The sequence below is a fragment of the Phasianus colchicus genome, chromosome 5 (genome assembly GCF_987193195.1).
Source record: "Phasianus colchicus chromosome 5, bPhaCol1.hap1.1, whole genome shotgun sequence".
Lineage (NCBI taxonomy): Eukaryota > Metazoa > Chordata > Aves > Galliformes > Phasianidae > Phasianus > Phasianus colchicus.
This window is the reverse complement of record NC_143440.1, coordinates 50,833,735-50,849,324: the sequence shown is the minus strand read 5'-3', so window position 1 is coordinate 50,849,324 and position 15,590 is coordinate 50,833,735. Positions and strand designations below refer to the sequence as shown.

The 15,590-nt window shown below is 37.9% G+C and overlaps 1 protein-coding gene across 6 annotated transcripts in view; it reads right to left on the bottom strand.

The window, feature by feature from the left end:
* The window catches only part of TECPR2 (tectonin beta-propeller repeat containing 2), a 37,822-nt gene that overhangs the window by 19,372 nt on the left and 2,860 nt on the right, over window positions 1-15,590 (bottom strand). For 5 of the 6 annotated variants that reach the window (XM_090141639.1, XM_090141638.1, XM_031592970.2 and 2 more), the window contains 11 exons: window positions 14,456-14,740; window positions 14,187-14,315; window positions 13,656-13,787; window positions 12,549-12,706; window positions 11,164-11,476; window positions 10,259-10,391; window positions 8,444-8,908; window positions 6,814-7,799; window positions 5,369-5,552; window positions 3,737-3,910; window positions 223-403 (listed from right to left, as the gene is read on the bottom strand). In XM_090141639.1, the coding sequence (XP_089997765.1) occupies window positions 223-403; window positions 3,737-3,910; window positions 5,369-5,552; window positions 6,814-7,799; window positions 8,444-8,908; window positions 10,259-10,391; window positions 11,164-11,476; window positions 12,549-12,706; window positions 13,656-13,787; window positions 14,187-14,315; window positions 14,456-14,689 (3,089 nt within the window). In that variant the 5' untranslated portion in view covers window positions 14,690-14,740. Of the gene's footprint in view, window positions 1-222; window positions 404-3,736; window positions 3,911-5,368; window positions 5,553-6,813; window positions 7,800-8,443; window positions 8,909-10,258; window positions 10,392-11,163; window positions 11,477-12,548; window positions 12,707-13,655; window positions 13,788-14,186; window positions 14,316-14,455; window positions 14,741-14,883; window positions 15,457-15,590 lie in introns of those variants that run through there. The other variant, XM_090141636.1, reaches the window with a different exon arrangement.

Below are 15,590 nucleotides of genomic sequence, written 5' to 3'. Positions count from 1 at the left end.
GGTTTCTTTCACTACATAAAAGCCATTCATCAGACAGAAAAACACTGGATACATCTATACAAAGACTGAAAGGAGATACGTGTGCATGTATACAGACATATAATACCTGCATGCTATCCACAGCAAGGTTCAGGTAACAAGTTTGCAAACTTCAAGGAGCTCTAACATGAAAACAACTTGTTTCATTCTGGTTATGAAGCTGGCCTGCTGCAGTGTCATTACCTGACAATATCGCTCTTCCACTGCTCTCCTTCAGGACAAAAGCTGCGCACTCCCTCCCGGTAGAGCAGGGCCCGCTGCTCACTCAGTGCCCACACAACATTATTTCTGGATGTAACCTGCGACAGTGGATAAGGGCAATCAACCTTTACTGCTCTGGCACAAGGACGATCCACACTCAGGCCTAGAAATCAGAAAAGGAGGATTGCTTTACAAGCTTGGACTTTTTGCAACTGAAAGAAAAAAGCTACCAACAGGAAAAAAAAAAAAAAAAAAAGCTGGGGGAAATATCTCTGATGTTAACACTTCTCATTTGATTTTGTCTTGATAGTCTGCTCTTTTAATCAACTATTAATCATTTCCTCTAATATCGCTGGATTTGTATTTTAAGAAATAAAACATTGTACATCCTTCAACATCTTGCAGAGCCTACGAGTCCTGCGCCATCATTTCTGTTCCTTTTCTCCCTCTAGTGTCAGTATCAGGAATTTCCGTTTACAAAATGTGTTAAGACTTCGGAGAAGCACTGAAGACAACACCACAAGAATTTTTGCCCCAAACATGCCAAGGAGAAACAACATGATCTGAATAGAGGCAGCTGAACAACTTCAGAAGAGCATACCACAGCAAGAAGTACTGAAAGGAGAGAGGTTCTGATAGATTACAGGCAGTTTACATCTTTAAAACTATAACCTGGAGGAACACGCATCTTTTTCACAATTACACTGAAGACACATCTACACACCTATATGAAACACCCTAACAGATAAAGCTTTTGCTTAGTCTTCTCATGCTTCTAACTCAAAAAGCAGAACATGGAACAGACCCTCCTAAGGGCCCTACTAAGGCACATAGAAAATAAAGATGAGGTGATTAATGGCAACCAACACGGCTTTGCCAAGAGCAAATTGTGCCTGACAAACTTGGTGGCCTTTTATGATGGAGTTACAGCATCAGCGGATAAAGAGCAATTGATATAATCTAAACAGACTCATGCAAAGCATTTGATCCACTCATTGGATAAGGAATTGGCTGGATGGTCAAGCTCAGAGAATTTGGTCAATGGCTCAATGTCTAAGTGGAGACCGCTGACGAGTGACATTCCTCAGGGAATGGAACCAGTGCTGGAGCCAGTGTTATTTAACATCTTTGTAGGCAACATGGACAGTGGGACTGAGTGCACCCTCAGCAATTTTGCAGATGACACCAAGCTGAGTGGCGCAGGTGACATGCTGAAGGAAAGGGACGCCATCCAGAGGGACCTGCACAGGCTTCAGAGGTGGGCCCATGCCAATCTCATGAAGTTCAACAAGGCCAAGTGCAAGGTCCTGCACCTGTGGCAATCCCAAGCACAAATACAGGCTGAGCAGAGAACTGCTTTAGAGCAACCCTGAGGAGAAGGATTTGGGAGTGTTGGTTGATGAAAGACTCAACATGAGCTGGTAATGTGCACTCACAGCTCAGAAAGCAAATAGTATCCTGGGCTCCATCAGAAGAGGGGTGGCCAGCAGGGACAGGGAGGTGATTGGCCTTCTCTACTCTACATTTGTGAGGCCCCACACAAGAACGACATGGAGCTGTTGGAAAAGGTCCATTGGAGGGCCACAAAGATGATCAGAAGGTTGGAACACCTCCTCTTACAGGGACAGGCTGAGTGAGCTGGGGCTCTTTGGCCTAGTGAAGAGAAGGTTCTGGGGTACTTTACAGTGGCCTTCCAGTACCTGAAAGGGGGGGTCTAGGAAAGCTGGGGAGAGACTTTTTATAAGAACATGTAGTGATAGGACAAGGGGAACTGGCTTTAGACTGGAAAAAGGTAGATTTAGACTAGGTATCAGGACGAAATTCTTTACTGTGAGGGTGGTGAGACACCAGAACCGGTTACCCAGTGAGGCTGTGAATGCCCTCTCCTAGAGGCCTTTAAGGCCAGGCTAAATGGGGTGCTGAGCAATGTGTGCAGGGAGGTGTCCCTGCAAATACCAGGGGGGACTGGAACTAGATGATCTTAAAGGTCTCTTCCAACTGAAACCATTCTACAATTCTGTGAAGTAGACTAATAACTGTATGATATTTTAGAATGACAATACGACAATTGCTAAGCTCCAAACATCCATTAGAGCGTGGGGAATGAAAAGATCCTAAAGAAGCAACTACCATCACTAGTTGCCTCACATTAACAAGACATATAGTGAGAATTTATTTTCGGCAATGATAAATTTAGAAGCCCAAGAATAGCAGAATGCAAGCTGATTTAATCAAACCAATCTCTCACAGGGAAGCAAAATATTGATTAAAACCCCCACAGAGCCCTGTGTGACTGGCATCAAGTTCACTCTATCATCGCTAGCCGCGCTTATTGGCAATATACACGTGACCTTGGGCAGGCCACTTGACTTCTCTCTAACTACCAAGCATACTAAAAAAAATAATTTAAGAGCAGAACGTATTTGAAATAATGCTATTCAATTTTCTTGATCAAAAAGAATTTCTATATACACTACAGCAAGTAAATCTACAAGAGAAATTAGAAAACAAAAGCTAAACGGAAGATAAATAAGAATTTTGACAGCTACTTGGAAATATTGTCCTGTGTTAACATATTTTATTGGTTTTTCCTTTACTCATCGTTCTCTTACTTGTACAATAATTCCTTCAGCACATTATTTGTGATTTTTCTCTATCAACTCAGTTCTCTGTGCGAATTCCCCTTGCCCAAACTTCATCCTAGAAATTGACTTCCCTTTAGCTGCATGTATCTAGCCTGAATGCTCTCTGTACAACACCTTCCAAATGTATTCTCCTCTTTGTGTTGAAGCAGATAAATCTAAGGCCATTGCTTCAAAGCTGCTACTGCACTATCCCTGTCTCTGATCCTTCCTCATTCATAGCCAGTGACAAAGCAGCTCTAGACTGCTGCTCCCTAGCCACTTCCATTTCTCCACGGACCATTTCTCAACACTTCTGAATCCATTCACGGTCTTCCATCTCACACTACCTTCCTTTCATTATCAACTGGTATATGTTACCTTCAACAGATTATTGTTTTCAAAACAAATAGCTTCTGCTTTCACTTGCACTGTCTCCCCTACACTTGAATTTCTTGGCAATATCTATACACTATCTAATTTCATCTCAAATTCCTACTTAAAACTTTATTAAAATCCTTCAAGCAAGCAAACAAAACCCACTCGAGGATCACATGTTTTAGCGTACCATGCCATTTTCAAGGCAAGAAAATTAGTTCAATATTTTCTGCAATCCTGTTTTCATTTATCTGCATCCATCCCATGTCTTCTTCACAAATCCTCTCTATCACATGTACTCCACTTAACACAAAGAACAAGTGGCAATGAATTGGCTTCCTCAGCAGCCCCACATAAAATCTCACAACTGTTTCTAAAGACTTCTCAAGATGAAAAGGTTTTTCTATGTTTTGGCTGTGAACAAAAGTTTAAAACCAAATGCAACTGTTTAATAGACTTGAACTCTAGAATTTTAGCCTGTAAAAATCAAAAGGTACCTGTTTGTAGATACAGATCTCCATTTGTTCTGATAATCCAGGCAGTATCATCACTTAAAGCTACAAATACAGCCTGAGGTAAAGCCTCGTACCAGTGTCGTTTTCCTTTTATAGTTACTTTTCCACAAGCAAACGCTTTATTAGTCTTCTGTTCGATCTTCCAGAGAAGAGCCCCTGTATGAGAAATAAATAGAGAGAACACAAAATCACTTAACAATTACTACAACAGAGATGTTGACTTATCCTACCCACACCTTAACTAACACAAAGGAAAAACAACTACTAAACTAAAATGCAAGATTTATAAACCCATGCAATTTCTTCTTAAAGGCAAGAACAGAACTAGTAGCCAACTTCTCTAGAAATTTCTGAAATGCATTTATCATTATAGATTCCATGTGATTTTTAAGTGTTGAAATGAAAATCACTTCTTAGTTATACACATTGAAAACTAACAACCAAAACTTCACATCAGGATAAAATAAGCCCACAATTAAGAGATTAAGCTTACAGTCTGTCTCCCCACTAGTTTAGTACATCCTCGGTACATGTACAGAGACATTGATAATGTCTGCAACAAATCCTTTCATCAAAATTGTACTTCCTGATTTCTAAAAAAGCATATGAAGAGGGGATAATTGTACCCCTCCCACTTCTCACACATACTAATAGTTTTAGTAATCCAAATCATAACTTTGTTGGATTGGTGACAAAGACCTGAACAGACTGCACCATGCCATACACCAGCAGGCATTGCTATCACCTGTCTACTTCTTAGCACGTCACAAGTAGACAAAACTCAAAAACACAACTGCACAAATCCATCTTAGGAGCTTTTTCCAATTAGAAAAAGAAAAGCAAATGGAACTCCAAATTTAACTACTGATTAGCATCCATGCTGGTTCATACCAGAGTAATATATTATATTAACTGCCTTTGAGTAATTCCTGAAATCAGGATTTGATTCCATTTTGACTCTTGTAAATATATCCAATTTCAAAACTGTGAATACTAGAAATCCACGCAGGCTCAAGAAAACACTGGGCAAGTTCCTGGAACAGAGGGAATAACAAATTCGCAGAAATGCTTAGGCCACCACCAACTGCAATCTAAAACTACTGAGGGCAAATGTCAGACACGCTAGCCCTATTTCTTCCCTGCAGGCATCTGCCTTTGTCCAGTTTCAAAGACATGATACTGAGCTGGATGAATCTATACTAATATAGCCACTCTTGCATTTTTTTTTCTAGAACAAAAGTTAACTACAGGTTCAAAGAAAAAAAATCTTTCTTCTAAAACCAGACAGCAAATCTTTTACACAACGCAAAGACTGATGTCCTTTTAGAGATGACAGAGGAAGAAAAGTAATGGCAGAACAGAAAGTTTAGAAAATAGCAGGGAAACTTTTGTTTGCATACCAGTCCTAAAGGAATCTAAACAGCTAAAAATGATGCAAGTTCATTACCAAAGACCATCACCTAAATTAATTTGGTATGTACATGTACTGATGATGCAATCACATCCTTTGAGTTTTTCTTCATCTAATCAAATAACAGTTAAGTATTAAAAAACTAAAAAGCAAAGGGAATGCACAATTCTATTAAAGTTACAGTGAAGCAGAAGCCAACCAACCTGAAGGGGAAACCGCCACCTGCTGGACTCCATCTTCAAACTTCTGCCACCGCAGCCCAGCAGCTGGAAGTGCACTGCAATACAGGCTGCCTCTGTAGTCCAGGCACCAAATATACTTCTCTGAGACGGCCAGGCTCAGGATGCCATAGCCAGGGCCAGAGTATCCCATCCAGCTCTCTGCAAACTAAGAGCTGTACAGTCAGCAAAGTGGCAGATGTCTTCAAACTGCACAAGATAATGGCTGTACAAGCATGAGCAGCTGCCATGTTTTTGATTTTAAAAAACACTAAACTTAAACTTCGATGTACCCTAATCAATAAATGCCTAGGGTAAAACAAAACTACATTTATCATTGTTTTCTAACATACTATGTACTGCAAACTAAAAATCCTACAACAAAAGTTATAGCAAAAAGAAAACCAGATCATAGAATCATACAATCATAGAATGGCCTGGGTTGAAAAGGACCACAATGATCATCTAGTTTCAACCCCCCTGCTATGTGCAGGGTTGCCAACCACTAGACCAGACTGATGCTCTCATATGTGACCAATATTGTAAGCACCTACACAGCATTTCTAAACATTTTGGAGTATGACAGCCCAAAATTAATTTAAAAAGGAAAAAAAAGGCTTCTATACTTTGGGCTGTAGCTGTGACTAAATAGGATTCTACCAACTTAAAACTCAACATTTCTCAACACGCATTTGGTCGATCTCAATACATGGAACAATTAAGACCTCTGCTAAAACTCCTTGTGGGTTTGTTTGTCTGTTTTACAGTTTTTTAGTTTTATAGATTTTACAGTTAATCTTAGTACTTCTCTTTTATAATCTATAAGAATATTCCTACTTTTGGCTATGTTTAAGTCATAAAATAACAATTAAGAAAAGAGGGGTTACAGGAGAAGAAAACACACCAGCGTTTAAAATAGCACTAACTGCTGTCTATGACACAAAGAAAGATTAATCCTCATTCTGAGTATTTGCAGGAAAAATGAACCTTAACCAGATGCCATCCATGAAAGACAATCAGCATTAAATTCCTAGCAAAGTTAATGGAAGTTTGGATACTATCTTGCAGGACTCGGACTACTGGAGACCTGACAAAGAGCAGCCTTTAAGCATGACTACTTCTCACTCTTTAACGGATGTGCTTACAACACAACTTTTTGTCAACTGGAAATCACAATAATGTTTATGAAGACAGTAGCTTCTCCAGCTTCTAAGGACTCATCCACCATTCTGAAGTCTGATACATCACATTTCATAGGAGTCATGACACATATTGTTGCTTTGGTTTTATGTTCTACTTGTTGAACTAAGCAAAAAGAAAACTGCCTCCCTGAAGATGTAAAGAACAGTCACTACATGCAAGTGTGCTTTTTTTTTTTTCTTCAAAATATTGAGATTTAAAATATTTTTAGCTAAATTGAAAACATATACCTGATCAGATTTTAACAGCACCATTTCATCTAGGCTTATCCTGGTCATATCCTGAGAACCAAGCTCAGCACCAACTTCAGGCACACTAGTCTCTGAGGATGAATATGGTAATCCATGCCCATAAATATCCTCTTCATCACTTGAGGCAGATTCCTCCTCTGCCTTACTCTCACGTGTGTTTGTTACCCATTCAGCACTGCTAGTACTAGATTTAACTTTGATTACGCTTTCAAAATTCCATCCAGAAATGGAACTATGCTCTGAATCAACACCTTTAGAGATGTCAAAGTGGTGAACAGAAGGAACTGACAGAGCACTGTCTGTTAGAGAATGCTGCTGTTGGTCTTCCCTACCAGTTTCATCACTTTCATTCAGTGTCAGTGATGTCTGAACACCAAGTACACTGTTACATTCCAAAAGCATTTGGTCCGGCTTTTCAAAACATTTTTCACCATCCTGCAGCTTCATTTTATCTAGATTTTCATTTAATTGACACGATGTACTAAAATCCTGTTCTTCTTGGTCTAGCTTTCCAAGACAGCATTCACTGCTTGCAGAAAACACACAATGGTTATTTTCAGTAACAACAGTGCTTGTTAAGTCTTCTGTGAGGACGGGAGGAGAGACAGATGTCAAAGCATCTATAATTGTCGATGTACCCATGCCGCTGTCACTGTTGGGAAGTTTCTGTAAGTCAACTGTATCTCCATTTTCTTCATTAATTAGTACAGTTGCAGACTCAGGAGACTGTAGGACACTAAATGTTTCTGAACCATTATCTTCTTGCAGGACTGTATTGGACTCCACACTGAACATGCTTTCCTGATCTGGAGACCCGGTACTCAAACGATCAATGCTTCCACTCATGAGGCTGGATGTCATAGAAAATGAATCTGCGTTCACTGAATGCGGGCTGTCGCCAGAAAGCTGACGCTCATAATTTGGTGTACCTTCCAGAGAGATGTGGTTTCTCTTGGTTCCACTTTCTGTTCTCACAAAAAATAAAAATAAAAGGGAGAGGGGAGGAGGGCATGAGTCATATTAGAAAGATTTAATAACATTTTTATTGGTGCTAAAAATAGAATTAAATCTACATTTTGGCATACTGATTATTTTTTCTACTTGAACACTAAATGATACATAGAAAATCAAAGACGACTGAATAACAAAACATTTTAAAATTACAACATCCACATAAAAACCTTTTAGAATATTTAACTGTTTACACTCTTTCAATAAACTACAAAAGAATGGCTGAGAAACAGTGTCAAATACCTTAGGATGAATAGGTAATACACAATTCCAACAAACTGGAAGTAGAATTCCACTGCATATTACCAACAGCTATATCTTACAATATGAAGCATGTTTACAAAAAGCAAAACAACCTTAAAAGGAATAAAATAAACAGATCTGAAAAGAAAGGTATCACCAATGTATTGATTTCAAAGCAGGTATTCATCTTAAAAGATAAAAGATCCACCACGACCACTCCAAATATGTCAGATCTTAGATTTTATGTGAGAATGCAAGATCAACAAAGCACATTAAGAAAGCACTCGCGTGAGATGTATCAGATGTGACACATCCTAATAATGACCAGTGGCAGGCAAAGTTCTGCAAGACTTACCTTGTTTCTTCTTCTTTTTCTTTTTCACCTTAATTGGCTTTACAATGAGTTCCTGATCAAAGTCTTCAGAGCTGATAGTGCTGAACCGTTGTGAAGAAAGCTGACATTCTCTCTGAGCTTCTGAGAATTGGTCTGCACATATCAGAAAACTAGAGCCACTGTCCACAGAATTTACTGAACTGCTCCTGCTTCTTGATTCACTTGCTACAGAGCAGCCCCTTTTTCTTGTTTCACTGCTCAAGTCTCCCACTCTATCAAAGCTTTTTTCCAATAGCGCTGGAGTTTCCAAATCATCTTTCACTAAAGAGTCTCTTTTATCACCAACAACTGAGGGAGAAGTAACTATTTTTTTATCTGTTTCCACTGAAGGGCTGGATGATGCGGATGCAACTACTGATATCGGCGTCAGCAAATGAGGACTTGAATCTGTTGAAGGATTCAGCAGTTTTGAACTCCCATCTGAAACTGACCAAAAGAAAAATAAAGGTATAAACACTAGGATGTCAACTTGGTTGGAGGGTGCTCAGAGAAATTTTATCCAAAAGTATTTTATCTAAATGCACAACATTTAAATTAGATATACATACACAGTGTAAATTTCATGCAAGTAAATCTATATCAAGTTATTTTAGTGAAATCAATCCTCCAAAGTCTGCATCAAAATTTTATTAGAAAATTCTGCTTTTATGTTCACATAAAGGGAATGGTTACAGATCTTTAGTGTGGAAGATCTAACTGTGCTATGTACTGAAGTACCATCATTTATTTTCAACTTCTTTAAATGTTCAGTATCTCGGGCAAAATGAATTTAAACAACAGTAACAACAAACAAACAAAAAACAACAAAAAATATCCACCAAGATCAAGGAAAATTGACCAGATCAAATCACTGTAGTAATTAGAAGAAAATACATTTCAAGAAGACTCTTCCCAACCATGCCTGGAAGTTAAGAATAAAATAGTAAATGGTCCCTAGAAGTTTGTGAGTGTTGAACCACTTAAATGACCAAAGCTATCACTAAGCACGAGGATCAAACTAAGTCCTCTAACATCTCTAACATCCAACAGATCTTCACAGCATATCTGCTAGCATTTTGCTAATAGAAAGCTAAGACAAGAGACTTTTAAATACATAAGTAATCCTTCTGTGAATTTAATGTGCTGGATAATGGTGTTTACTTTTTTTTTTTTTTTTTTAAATGAGGAGAAATCAGCCAGCATCATCGTTAAGAAAGTACTACTAATCCCTTTTACAGAGTTCTAGAAACACAGATGCTGAGCTCAGATGTCATCAAGTAAGAAAAGAAAGCCTTCAAATTATTTTTGGAGATTTCATGAATATTCTTCGGGTGCTTTGCCAGATCTTTCTTATTCATTGCTGGGAAGGCTGAGATTTCCTCTGGAACACAAGTGATGACAGGTGGAACAAAATCATCCCACTCAATTATCGCCAACCCAAACAATTGGGATTAACCAGTAGTTAGATAATCAAGATTGTGAAAGCAGATTGCTCAAGCAATACTGTTTAGAATAAAGATGCTTGGTAAGGAAAATATTAATCAACTCTCAAAAAAATATAATTAATTTCTTAATGCCTTCACTCTTGCAGACAATAGAGACAGACAAGCAGATAAATCTGAGCTCTAAATATAGTCTTCTGGAAAAAAAAAAGAGCAATTCCAGATAAACTAGTAGGTTGGGTTGTTTTTTTTTTTCCCAGTATGCAAATACATAACAACATAAAACCGACCACAAAGGTATGACAGACATCATGTTCCACAAGGCACATGCTCAAGTTTGCTAAGTTGTACAAACCTAGTGATGACAGTCCTTCAGGTCTGCTTGAAATTCTTATGATGTCTCTATCTCCCTTCAAGAGAAAAATCTCATTGCTGGTGCAGGACACAGACACAATATCACCATATCCTTCCAATCCACCAATCAAAGCCTATAAGGAAATACCAAATAGAGAATTCAGTGGCTACAGATTAATCCATTGTTTGGACAAGATTAGGCTCTTAACAAATTGTTCACTGAAATTTAACTCACACGGACAGTTATTGGATGTTAAAAGAAAATTAAAAAAAAGAAACAAGAAAGCATGTTGCAACCCTGGCATAGTTTAATTTTTGTACTCATTTCCATTCTAATGCCACAAGTCTTATCACTTCTGTCTCAACAAGAAGCAATCAATTACTTCAATAATACACAATTTGGTGGCAAAAAAACCACAAACTACTCATGTTTGATATCATTTATACAAAAAGATACTAGCTTGCATTCATTTTCATTCACACTTTTGTGAATGTCACTTAAAAGACAAAATAGCCAGCAGCTTTTTCTAACAGAAATAAAATCTAATGCTAGTTTTTTGGCTGACACCAACAATTGTAGAAAAGAAATAAATAGTTCCAGGCATATCTTCTAGGCATAAAGTTTCTTTTTGCACGAACTATCACATTTTATATACGCTTTTCTAAGTATTTAAATTGAGTACAAAGTTAATATCTGGACTGAAAGCTTTAAATATATTTTTGTTACATTCAATATACAAACACTGTGAGTATATCCTTGCAACGACAACTTGAAGAGGGAGAAAACCTTTCTAGGTTTCAGCATGAGTCTAAATCATAGGAATATAAGGACACAACCCAAAGAGTCTCACAGCATAGCATGAACAAAAGCAAGAAACAGAATATGCACCCATAAAATTCATCTACCTGATTCACGGTGTCTAATAAATAGATGCTGTACTCATTCCAGGTCAGCACCCATCCTTCTCGAAAAAAGCACGAAACAAGCCCAAGGTGTTTCTCTGGAGAGCTGTAACTTCCTCTGTCGGGTGGCTCCAAACGAGGATACAATTCAAAAGTTCGTATTCCTCTAGCAAATAAATCTTTCAAGATGAACGTGGCCTGAACAGTTCCATGGACATCAGATTTCCAGAGGCGAAGCCCAGGTCTGGCAGCAAACAGCGTCAGATCAGTCTGCTTACAGAGGCCAGGTATAAAACATGCTCCAAATTTGCCACTGCTAAAATGCAAAACAAGAATGTATTTTAAAAGCTATACACACAACACAGAAACAAATGTTAAAACTAATAAATTAACTCATAAATTTACAACTGTAGGTTATCAACATTAAAAATGTTGTCCATTTGAAGTATTCCATCAAATGTCTGAAATACATATAAGACAAGAACTGTATTTCCAAATAACATGGATTTTTCAGCTCAGCTTCAGGTGTCAGACATCAAGTCTGTTAGACAAATTAAATGACCTTCCCTAACACAACTCACAGCCCCAACATCACTCTGTCTATCCTAGAAAGATCCTACTATGCAGCCATCCTTCTCCCAGTATTAATGAAAACAAGCAAAACTCCACTACAGAATGCTAAGAAACTGATAACCTCTATTTGCAAAGAACAGATCTCAGCTGTTAAAATCTTTGTCCTTTGCACATAAAAACACCATCACTGAAGAAATAAAAAAGTAAGGGGGTCCCTGGTGTTCCTATCATTACCCGTATGTCTGAAACATACGTTATAAACCTCCTCTAAAGAGTCACTGTCCAATATTTCCAGATACAGTCAGTCATGCTGATCCAATACTGAGTACCCATTTCTTTCATAACCAGAATGATAACGCAATAAAAGATGCCAGGAAGCCATATTAGAAGTTCCTAGCCTTAAGTGATTCCTATACACATTCCTTTTTAATTCACTTTGGGTTGTTAAAAAAAACCCAAAAATTAAGTCACTGACTGCATCAGCCACGAGACAGACCCCTATTTACAATGGTCGCTCACCCCAAGCCACAGTGAAGAGTGAGGGACTGCAAAGTTTAAAGTTCTTTCAGTTTAAACAAGAAAACACCTTAAATAATTTTTGCATTGCAAACAAAAAGACAGTAATACACTTGCAACCAATTTTCTAAGTAAGCAAAATTGTCATTTCATGTTTGAGCATACATTGCTACTCCGTGTTTTTTGTAAGTGGACTGCTCTGTTCTATTAATTTCACTGCTTAGGTCACCCTTTCTATAATCCATCCTGAAAAGCTAGAATTAACTAATGTGCCTGCATCAAGATTTTATGAGGGTTACTTTTTTCTGGGCTGTGTTCCAACTTGCTTGACAGATCTCTCTTCTGTGTAAAAAAGTATGGTTCGTTGTAAAGTAGAGACAAGCAGCACTTTCTGGTTGTAATCCAACTGGACAATTGAAGATGGCTCTTCCAGCACAAGGCTGGAGTTGCAAACACCCTTTTAAAGATACATGAAATTAGTAACAGTCAAACTTTCTAAAAACATATGATAGTAACAAACACTTTAAGGAAAAGAACGCGCCCAAAAATGTTAAAACAAATAAAAAACAACTTTTGACCCACTGTTCCATCGTGTTCACTTATTGAACACAAAGCTACTTTATGCAGACAGGAGAGCTGTTAGATAGCATGAGACTGCTGGTATGCACAATGAAATTCAATTTCCCTGGGAATTTAGCTTATTTCATTTGAACTCAACAGAAACCCTCAAATATGTATTTTCTTCCTTCTTCTCCACTGCCAGGCTACAGGAAGCTATGACAACTGTTATGTTTGGTGACATTAAAACTTTCTGTCATATTAGTCATTGGCAGTCCTAGACCACCCAAGAGTCACAGATAAATCAGGATGGCAGCTGTTTTCATATATGTGAAGAAAATTTTAAACAAGTTAATATTTGTTATGTTGATGTCCCAGGTCCATATTAATTCACAAATGATTAGAAAAATCCTACTCACTGGTAACACAGTAGAGCCACCCAGTAGAACCCAATCCTATTTTCATTCTACACTCTAGACTGAGATGCTGGAAAAAAGGAAAAAGTACTCCAACAACCCAGTGAACCAGCAAGCTGCATCATTTGAGTGTACTCTTTCCAAGTAAGCAAGGAAACAGTATTTGCTGAAATCTGAAGAGGTGTACAGTTATTTCAGAAATAAATACTAAAAATACTGATCCTTCCCATTTGATATTTCTTAAAGCTGTTGTAAAGGATTCCCAGTGATCAACTTCATGGGTGCACGCACATCTACCTATGAGTTCACACACAAATAAAACAATCCAAGTAACTACATGATATTAAGCAATCCACCAACTGCTACATATTTAAACACAGAAGCTTTTTTCCTTCCCCCAGAAAGTTGTAAATTAGAATAAGGGTCTTTTACGTGGTCTAGATCGAGGGCAGAGTAGACAATCTTCCCTCTGTCATCTCCAGAAAATAATTTCATTCCATTGGGACTCCAAGCTAAAGCTGTAATGCTACTTTTGTGGATACCAGCAACATCAAATCGCCGAAGCTGTGAAACAATACCAAAGAAAGACAAGAATGAAGGGCAAACACAGACACAACGCCTACTTGGTGACTTGGACTGATAAATCAGTGGCTCAATCCAAAAATGCAAGTCATTCTAATTTTTGTTAGAAAAAACAAATAACAAACTAACCAACCACTGAATAGCTCAAGTCAGCTATTACAGATGAGTTCAGCGGAAGAATTTTTGATTAAATTCCTTTTGTAATGAAAAATATGTTTTAAGATCAGTGCTTTTCTAAACTTAACATATGAAGCATAAAACATTCCGAAAAATTTAATCAGGCAAAATTCTCTGTTTTTCACTACTACAAAGAATCCCCATAATACTCTACTAGGATCCACCATAATAAATCTCACAGTTTAGCCAAAAGCAAAGGTTTACCTGTTTGTTTCTTCCAGGCAATGAAGACACAAGCTGAAAAACTGCAACTCGACCCGAGGCTGTACCAACAGCAACTAGATCATCAAAACAGCTCAGCAGCTTCACAAAAGTTATAGATTCACACTTCCCCTGTTGGAAGAAAAACCATACATAAAACTTGAAGAGTTACTGAGAGTCAAAAAACCAGTTATGAATAGCCACTCAATTCTGAGCACCTTAGCACAGATAAAAACTTCATTAGAAGGGACACAGTAAAAGTCTGTATTTACCTCAAAATTATATTTCTTCATCTGGTTTAAATGTCTGCAGTAGAGATAAAGCATTCCAATGCTGCTTCCCACTGCAATGTAGTCACCATTGGTATCAAGTGCTGTGAGGTACACCACAATAGAGCGAAAGCCTTTTTGGATCTTTGTTGGAATGGCATTGAGTAGATAATATAAGGGACAAAACTCCTTAAATAGAACCGGTGAAGCCACAGATGCCATAGCAAGTACTGGCATCAGTAATTTTAAGGCTGAAACAAACACATCTACTTCATGGCATAAGGAAATCTGAAAGACAAAACCAAAACATATAAAGTATAATCCATTAACTTCCTTGGAGATAGTAAGTAGTTAACAGAAAGTCACTGCCTAACAAGTAGGCATGCAGAAATTGTCAGATTTTGTTTGGTATAAAAAAACAAAAGCTTAACTCTTCCAGGGGACATAAGCTGTTCTTAGAATAATCTCATTGTGTAGAATAAGCTTGTTTTTTCAGTTCAGTAATCTAAGGATGCATGGTAACTGCTAATTCTGGGATAAGCTTTTTTCCTTGCAGCTACAAGCTTAACAAAGTTGAGAAGATAGAGTAATTTGAACTCAGTTGGCTAGTGAAAGATCTGTATGGGCTATGCCTGACACGGAACAATCCACATGGACTGTTTCTTCATCTATCTGAAGATTCTCCCCTCAACCTTGCCAGAATTGAGAGCACGGAATGTTCACTGTAAGTAGGCATTGTGAGATCAAAGTGTTCAGCTCCCCATTCTCCTTGCCCCCGGCCTCAAGAACAGAAATCATTTGCTACAAGCAAACCCAATTAATAGAGTGGTTTAGAGTTCCCCAAAAACAAATGCAGCTTTCCAAGAAGAGAATTGTGGATATCTGGAGAGATAAGCAAGCAAGCAATGTTGAAGATTTTCTTTAGCTTCAGCAGTTGTAACTTCCTTAAAGAAAAAAGAAACAGAAGTACAGCAAAACACACAAATGCTGAAAATTGTTCTGAAAAACATTCCTTGTACAGTCTGCGTGGTATGTCCTATTTTGCCTAGTTAGTATTTCTCTAAGGATGAAAATGGTATTTGTTTCACAGCTTCACACATTGCTTGCAGCGTATCTCCACTAAATTAGAAATAACATC